The sequence below is a fragment of the Mus caroli genome, chromosome 9 (assembly GCF_900094665.2).
Source record: "Mus caroli chromosome 9, CAROLI_EIJ_v1.1, whole genome shotgun sequence".
Classification (NCBI taxonomy): Eukaryota; Metazoa; Chordata; class Mammalia; order Rodentia; family Muridae; genus Mus; species Mus caroli.
This window is the reverse complement of record NC_034578.1, coordinates 11,418,133-11,426,489: the sequence shown is the minus strand read 5'-3', so window position 1 is coordinate 11,426,489 and position 8,357 is coordinate 11,418,133. Positions and strand designations below refer to the sequence as shown.

General features: G+C 48.2%; 1 protein-coding gene across 1 annotated transcript in view; it reads right to left on the bottom strand.

Moving 5' to 3' along the window:
* The window catches only part of Vstm5 (V-set and transmembrane domain containing 5), a 20,178-nt gene extending 17,040 nt beyond the window's left edge, over positions 1-3,138 (bottom strand). Inside the window, exon 1 of the mRNA XM_021171198.2 lies at positions 2,847-3,138. Within this exon, the coding sequence (XP_021026857.1) occupies positions 2,847-2,934 (88 nt within the window). The 5' untranslated portion in view covers positions 2,935-3,138. The remainder of the gene's footprint in view (positions 1-2,846) is intronic.
* Between the last annotated feature and the right edge of the window lie 5,219 nt (positions 3,139-8,357).

Genomic DNA, 8,357 nt, shown 5'->3' with positions numbered 1-8,357 from the left:
CACTACAGGCAGGTTACAGCCAAATCTTTAAGATTTTTTTTTTTTTTTTTTTTTTTTTTTTTTTTTTTTTTTTTTTTAGTTATTTAACTTTTTATTTTATTTTATTTTATTTTTTTGAGACACGGTCTTACTATGTAGTCTTAGTTGGCCTAGAGCTCATGATGGAGACCACGCTGGCCTCCTAAGTGCACCACCACGCCCAGCTCAATTTCTCATTTCCTCTTGGATTTGCTATGAACAGCCAGGAGTGAGAAAGCCCCTTCTCCAACACTTTGCTTAGAAATCTCCTCAGCTAAATAAGCAGCCGCCTCACTCTCGACTTCTACCTTCCACAGAACACTAAAGCACAAAGGCAGCTCAGCCTGGATCTTCACTACTCCACAGGAATTCCCTCTGCACTGTCCAAGAACACTCCTTATTTCTCTGTAAGACTCACTTCCAACCCATGTTTCTAGTATACTGAAAACTTCTCCAGCCTCCACCCAGTAACTGGCTCTACAGCGCCATCTACAGCTCTACATGCTCATGACACTAGCTCCGCACTTGGCAGTACAAGTTGTCTAGTGTGGGCTGCAGTTAAGAGTCTATGGACTGGATGACTGAAGTGTGGGGGTTTATTTCCCCTCTCAGTCTTGGAGGTCAGGAAGTGCAAGATCCAAGGTATTAATACAGACCTCCCAAGACATCTATAGTCATACTATATTTTAATTTAATTTAAAAATATTTTTACATTTACTTATTTACTTGTGTGCATTCTATTTGTGTGTGTGTGCCTGGGTGCATGGACTCTGTGGAGGTCCCTGGATAAACTTACAGGAGCCAGTTCGCTCTCCTCACCTTGTGAGTCCCAGTGCCTTTGCCTGCTGAGCGCTCTCACTGGCAAGACATTTATAGTTAAGCGAACACCCTCTTTCTGGCTTATTAAATTGTTCACTGTGTCCCCACCAGCAAAGAAAGAGTTCTGATTTCTCTTTGATAAGGTTGATAGTCTCATCACAGTGGGGACTAATGCCACATCAGAGGTTTCAACCAATGCATCTGGGGGATATATTTAGTCCCTAACACCACCACTGACAGAGCAAAAGCTTCCAAATACAGGAATTTTGTGTTTGGGGACATGTTGTAACACTGGCTTTTTTTTTTTTTTTTAAGGGAGCTTCTTGCTCTCACTTTCCTCCTTCTTTTACATTTATGGTTTCTTGTTAACAGTGCAAGGTGCCAAGCACGGGGCCTTGTTCATGATGCTAGAAAAGAGCTGACGTTGAGTTATACCCCAGCCTTTGGCAGAAGCTGAGGAGGCAGAGGATGCAGGGAGCTGGTGAGGAGAGGAGAGGCCCTCTCCACATTGCCGGGTTGTCCTCCAGCACAGGCCCCCTCAGAACAGGCTCACACCCACTCCGCATTTGGGAAGAGCTGCTCCTGGTTGGAGAGGGGCAGACTCGGGGCTCATCAGAACGGACAGTGCTGACCTGCCTGGTGACAGCCGGGCAGGAGACAGTCACCAGGTGACACAGACTTTCACCTACTCCTCAGGCTTACGTGTCACACTGTTATGGTGGCTCCCATCTAACTGCTAGGACCAGGTAAGTGTGAGTTCCTTTGCACAGAGTCCTCTGGTTTCCCAAATCTGAGTTCTAAGTGTTCCCAGAAGGTAGCACCTGCCTCCTTCAAAGGCCACTTCAAAGGAAAAACTGTTGACCACTGTATCCCCTATACCTACTGTGGCCTGCTTCCTGCAGGGAGAAGACAGGCTCTGGATATTACCCTCTGAACATCACAGACAGACGGCTGTACCAAGAGCAAGAATGGTGACAAGAAACTTGTGCTTGGGAAAACAACGGGAAAGATCATTGTCAAGATTCCTACGTGATGGATTAACAAGGGGCTAAGTCCAGGCCCCCCAGCGGCAGAAGCCACAGCCCAGCCATCTCAGCCCAGTCTTACTGAGTCTTACAAATACAAAGGCTGGTCTCCAAGAAAAGACCTAGAAGCTGTTTGAGCCTTGGCTTCACCGCTCGCTAGGTAGGTAGTCACCTTACCTGGGCAGTGCTGCCTTCCCGTGCCTCAGTTGCAGCACTTGTAGAACACAGAAAAAGAGGCTCTCATTTCATATGGGCTAAATGGTTAGGAAGCTTGTGGATCCCAAGAATCCGTGAACAAAGGCGCTTGATGAAGATCTGCTTTCCCCACCAGCCCTCTTAACTCCAGCCACCCCTCTCTGGTCTTCTCTAAACTTCCATGAACTGACCCATAAGATGGGAATGGTAATAATGTTAGTCCTTGAACAAGAATAGAATTGCACTATAATCTTTCGTGTCTATAGATGATGTTCAATGTGTACCACATTCTGACTCACCATTCTAGTGCTGCCTCACGGGGCACCTTCTCTGGTCTCATGCTCCAGTGAACCCCACGACCTCTTTTCCTGAGCCCCAGGCTACCTGGAAGTCTGCTGCATGTTAAGGGAAATCCATAGGACCCAGGAAACCCAAGGAGGGTCTACCACCAGAGAGTGACAGTGAGCACCCTGGGGTTTGCAGCCTGGTTATTTTCAGAAAGAAAATAAAAATTGCTGCCCAGGAGGCCAGGGCCCGGCAGGGAGCGAGTTATCTCCAGGACGGCTTCCTGCTTTGACAGCAGCAGCCACAGCGGCCCAGAGCACTGAGAGAGCCTTGGCTCGGCCTAGGACTCTCCAGCTGCGCCCCGCCAGCTTAGAGGTGGTGAAATGACCCTAGCCCGCATCACCGTGGCCTCCCGACAGCACCATAGGGGACGTTCCTTGCAGCGATGTTGTTCCCACCCTCCATGTTGCTCCCACCTACGAGGTTTCCCAATCAGGCACTTACTCTGCAGACAGCGGGCAGCAGTCACCCAGAACGCGAGCAGCCCCAGCGGGATGCCTTGGGTCCTCTCCCCGCACCGCAGTGGCCTCATGAGCGAGCCGCGGGCTGTATTGACCCCCGCATGGGCCTCGGGGAGGTGGCCGGTCCAATGCTCGCCCTCAGCAGCGCCCCGCAGCGCAGCGCGCCAGCCTAGCCTCCCAAGCCTTGGCTCTGCTGCTCTGCTCGCAACTCAGCACGTCTCCGCTCCTGCAGCTGCTCAGCCAGAGGCAGATGAGCAGGTTGTACTCTGGTTCAACCAGTTCCTAGGACAGAGGGAAGAAAGGAGGAAGGGAAGAGGGAGGGAGGAGTGAGAGAACGGAGGGCTATAAATATGGAAAGATATGGGATAATGGGAAGGCACGCACTCAGAGGCACTAATGGCAAATAATGAGCAATTTCCTGAGGGTCACACCCACTTTATCAACTCAAGGTTCAGCGCAGGGAGGTGACTGGGGGGGGGGGGGGGGGGGGGGGGGGGGGAGGGCTAGTGCTAGCTGCTGCCCAAGGGTCCAAAAAGACAATTTGAGGACTTCATGGGCAAGTGGGAGGCTTTTAGGAAAACCAAGTGACAGCCTGGGATGTGAGGAGTGAGGGGAGACAGATAGGGTGACTCAGGCTAGCTCTGGTGGAGTAGATGCAGTTATGCTCCATCCATCCATCCGTCCATCCGTCTGACCATCCATTCATCCGGCCAGTTACTCAGCCAGCCAGGAAAGGATTCTGAAAGCTGCGTTCTGTCTGGGACCTGGCTCAGGTGGGCGTTCCACCACAGGACAGTGTTGGAATGATGCCTGAGCTACACTTAGAGACACAACCACATTGATTTGTAGAGCCCCTAGAGGTGGCCCTCCTGTAATTTCAGCACTCTGGAATCCTCAGGAGTGACTAGGTACTTTAGGAATCCTAGCAAGAGGTGGGGCCTGCAAACAATGACCAACTGCTATATAGTCTGCTGTTAAATGAAGAACCAGGATGCTGTAAGACTCAAAGCAACTGGACTCAAAGGGGGGTATGGTGATGTGTAAAGTTGTAGAAGTCAGGGAAACTAAAACTGGCCCAAGCTAGTTGTGGCAGAATAGTTTACTTCGTCAGAACTAGATTTTCTTACTATTCTGAACAAGACTGAGTCTGAACAAGCAGCAGTGATACTTAAAAGGGAAGTCTACTCGGGAGGGCGTCTCTGGAAAAGATTCTGCTTTCCTAGGGAAAGGATAGAAAGGGTGGTGGCTGCTTGCTGTGTAGCTGTTTCCTTCCAGCTGAGACATTCTTTCCTGAAAGGAGGAGGCGGCTCACAAAGCACAAGCCACTTAAAGGATTCAGGGCACTAGGGCACTTAGAGAACTCTTGGATTATGTCATTGCCAGGGGAGGGGAGACTCTTCCACAGAGCTGCAAGTTGTCCAGGGAGCCCCAGTGATGTGCTGGGATGGGCTTCTCTGTAATACAGCCGCTCGAATTACACATACTTTAACATACTAGGTCATGCACAATAACTACTATCTGTCAATTTAAAATAAAATAAAGTGTGTGTGTGTGTATGTGTGTGTGTGTGTGTGTGTGTTGAGTGTAAGCCAAAAGTCAAAGGCAAGAGCTTCTGTGGCCTTTCTCCACCTTATTTTTGAGACAAGGCTTCCCACGGAACTGAGAGCTCACTGACTTGCTACCCTGGGTAGTCAGAAGTCCTCACCGTCCTCCTGTCTCTGTGTCTCTGGTCCTGGGATTACTGATGTGCACTGCTATGGTTTGTTTGGTTGTTTGTTTAGTGCAGGTGCTGGGGATCTGAACCCAGGCCTTCCTGCTTGCAAGGCAAGCATTTTACTGACTGTGGCTGAGCCATTTCCCAAGTCTTCCCAATCTAAAATCCCAGCCTTATAATTAGCATTCAAAGTGCTCTCCTAGGGGCTTCGGCTTGAATGCTCCTTCTCCACCCAGTGCTGCTTTGTTGGAACCTTGGGAACCTAGGATGGAGCCTAAAGGAGGTCACAAGGGTCAGACATTTGGCAGACACCAATACCAGTTTCTTGTCTTAGTTTCCTGGTCTGCTGTAATTTGAACAGTGTCCTCCACACAGGCTCACTGGCATGAATGGAGCTGTCCTGCCCTGCCTTACCCTCTGTGACAGACTGGAGCCTTCTGAAAATATAAGCCTGAATAAATCCCAGTCTACCAAGTTGTTTCTGTCAGATACTGTGGTCACAGGATATGAGATTAATGAATGTGCTTACAGTCAACAATCTCATACAGTCAAAGAGCCAATCATCTTCTATTTTTAATCTTATCCACGTTTGGATAGATAGGGGCTGGGTGGGATGCAGTGGTAGACCCCTTGCCCAGGATCTTGAAGTGCTGAGTTTGATCTCAAGCACAGGATACAAAGCACACTGAAATGTTAGAAACAATTTTTTAATTGAGAATAAGGGGTCTTCTAAAATATTTCTAATTCCCACATCCTGTGCATTTACTGGTTAGCTCATCAAACATTTACCCAGCATGCCCTGTAGCTGGAAGTATTGACACTCCAAAGATCAATGACGCATGGATCCAAGTCCCAAGGGCTTCACACACTGATGGAGATTCAATAGCCCAAATCAAGAGAGGCCTCCAAGTCTACGGTCCCTTTTCTGTGGAGCCCAAGGTTAAAGGGAAACACTTGTTTTCCTGACTGCCATTAACCTGGCAGCTGATATGTGGTAGCCACAAAATGACTGCTTGTCAATTGAATGTATGGACCAGGAAGTCTGAAGCATGAGAAACACATACTAGAAGGAAGAATCTCTTGAGATAAAAAGCTGGTAGAAAGATTCAATAACACTCTGAAATCCTGCTCTGACTGGCCACTTAACTCTCTGGTTGTGTGGACCTCTGTGCATCCAGCAACTGTTAGAGAAAGGCGCCATGGTCCAGGCCCCACCCCAATCCGATGTTCTGGGACTGGGATTGCATGATTTATTTGCCTTGTTGCTGAGACAAAACATCTGACAACACAACTTAAGGAAGAAGAGGTCAATTCTGATTCACAATTCAAGGGCATCATTCTACCACTGCTGTTGGAACATGGTCCAAGAATGGAGTCCTGTGAGGAGATTTCTGAGTGCTTCTGAGAAAACTCGAAGAAACCAAGACAAGAATCTTGTGACCTTGAATTGTTCTTGGAATGTGCTTTTGTGCCCCTCCAAGGGGTAGCAGATAGGAATGAGTTCCCATCAGGTTGCTATTTGTGTATATGCCTCTATTGAGAAACGTGTTTCTTCCACTTGAAGCTTGCCCTCGTGATTATATAAACTGTCTGATGCTCTGAATAAAGTTGGCTATGGCATGAGACCTCAGACCATCTCATTTATGAGCTCCACTCTCCCAGGTCCCATTGCCTCTAGTGGTAGGGGAAGGCATGTCAGCAGGAGCAGGAGCAGGAGCAGGAGCAGGAGCAGGAGCAGNAGGAGCAGGAGCAGGAGCAGGAGCAGGAGCAGGAGCAGGAGCAGGAGCAGGAGCAGGAGCAGGAGCAGGAGCAGGAGCAGGAGCATGAGCAGGAGCAGGAGCAGGAGCAGGAGCAGGAGCAGGAGCAGGAGCAGGAGCAGGAGCAGGAGCAGGAGCAGGAGCAGGAGCAGGAGGACTGAGGTCACATTATATCCAAGGCCAGGTAGCACACAATAAGCAGCAAGAAAACCAGGCTATAAAAAAACTGCAAAGCCCACCCCTAGCAACCCACTTCCTCCAGCAACTGCTCCGCCTCTTAAAGGCCCCACACCCTCCAGAGCAGCACTATCAGCTCTGCTCCAACATGAGTGGACATTTCAAACTGTGTACATACAAGAAACACAAAAGACTCTGCTGATATTTATATTTATTTTATATTGTATTTATGTTTGTACATACACATACATACATACACACATACATACATGTGTAACAATAATAATCAAAGGAAAAGATGCTATCGACTTTTCATAGGGAAATCATGAAAAGAGTTGGAGGGAGGGTAACTGAGGGGGACTGGGAGAAGTGGGAAAGGGAGAAAGTGTTGCAATACCATTACAATTAAAAGTATATTTAAAAGGAATAAAGATTAACCCAGAAAAGCAGGTCTGGGAGTAAGCTCTGAATACTGAGCCCTGTGACTGAGAGGTCAAGGGTCATAGAGCATGAAAAGCTGGCAGTTTATTCATGACCTTTAGCGTACACTGTGACCCTCAGGCACTGGCAATTCTTCTTCCCAGTCAGGAGAAACAACCAGGCTTTATTTTCTCAAAAACTTAGGGACCCTTTTACACCTCTCACCTAACTACCAAGGCCATTTCACTGGCATCGGAGCCTCCTCCTTTAGGCTTCCAGTGTCTACTGAAGACCAGCTGAGGCATCCAGCATGCATTTGTGAAGGAGATAGGTTGGACACACACTTTTTGGTGAGTTGATTGTGATCCTTGCTTGTACTTCAGCTCCAGAGTGAACTTTCTGTGTGCTTCCTAAGGTCACCCAGTGTCTGAGTTTAGGACATTTAAGTAGCCTATAACCAACCACAGATACAAATCCGTGTCAGAGAATCAGTGTTGGAGCAGGTGCCAAACCTCAGGGATGGGCTAGCTGTTTTCTCATTTAGACCTCAAAGCACTCTGGAAAAAAAAAAAAAAAAGGCTTCTCTGAAATATTCTTAGAGGTATAGGCTGTAAATGGCCAGTACAGAGGTTACTATTCCAATCTCATTTGTTAGTTATGTCATTACCATGCACAAGAAAAGATGAGCTAGAGAGATGGCTTAGCAGTTACAGAGGACCCGAGTTTCATTCTCAGCACCCACACTGGGCAGTTCTTACAGAGGATCTGAGTTCAGTTCCCAGCATCCCCAGTGAGCAGCTCACAACTTCCTGTAACTCCAGGGAATGTGCTGCCATCTTTTGGCTGCTGCGGGCACTGCAAGCATGTGGAGCGCATAAACTCAAACACATACACACACACACTAAAAAAAACGACAAGACATGCAAGAAATGTGAGTGTCTTTCAACAACAAGGAAACGATCCAGGAAATTGGAGTACACTTTCACAATGACCTTCAATAGCCATTAAAGGAGGAAATCCACACAAATGATAAAAGAAAAAAAGAGACATGTATAAGAAACATATAAAGACGGTGAAGGAATGGGAATGGGCACAGGATAAAGGAGGAGAGGGCTAGTGAGAAGGGAAAGGGGGAAATAATGATGGAACAAGAGAAGGGCTGGAGGGGCAGGGGACAGCACAGGGATGCTGATGGAGATGAGAGATGAAGAGAGGAGAGAGGCCATGCTCTCCATGCATTAAGCAACCCCAGTGTGGCCAGGTCCAGGGGCAGATGCTTGCAGCAGCAGCCTTGTCTGTGTTCCTGGCAAACTGACACTGAGAGCATCCTTCATTAATATGAGAGGCTCCAGCCAGCCTTAATGGCCCCTGGGCTTCTGGGATGAAAGGGAACTGGGCAGCTGCCATGTTGGTGGGTGAATGTCAG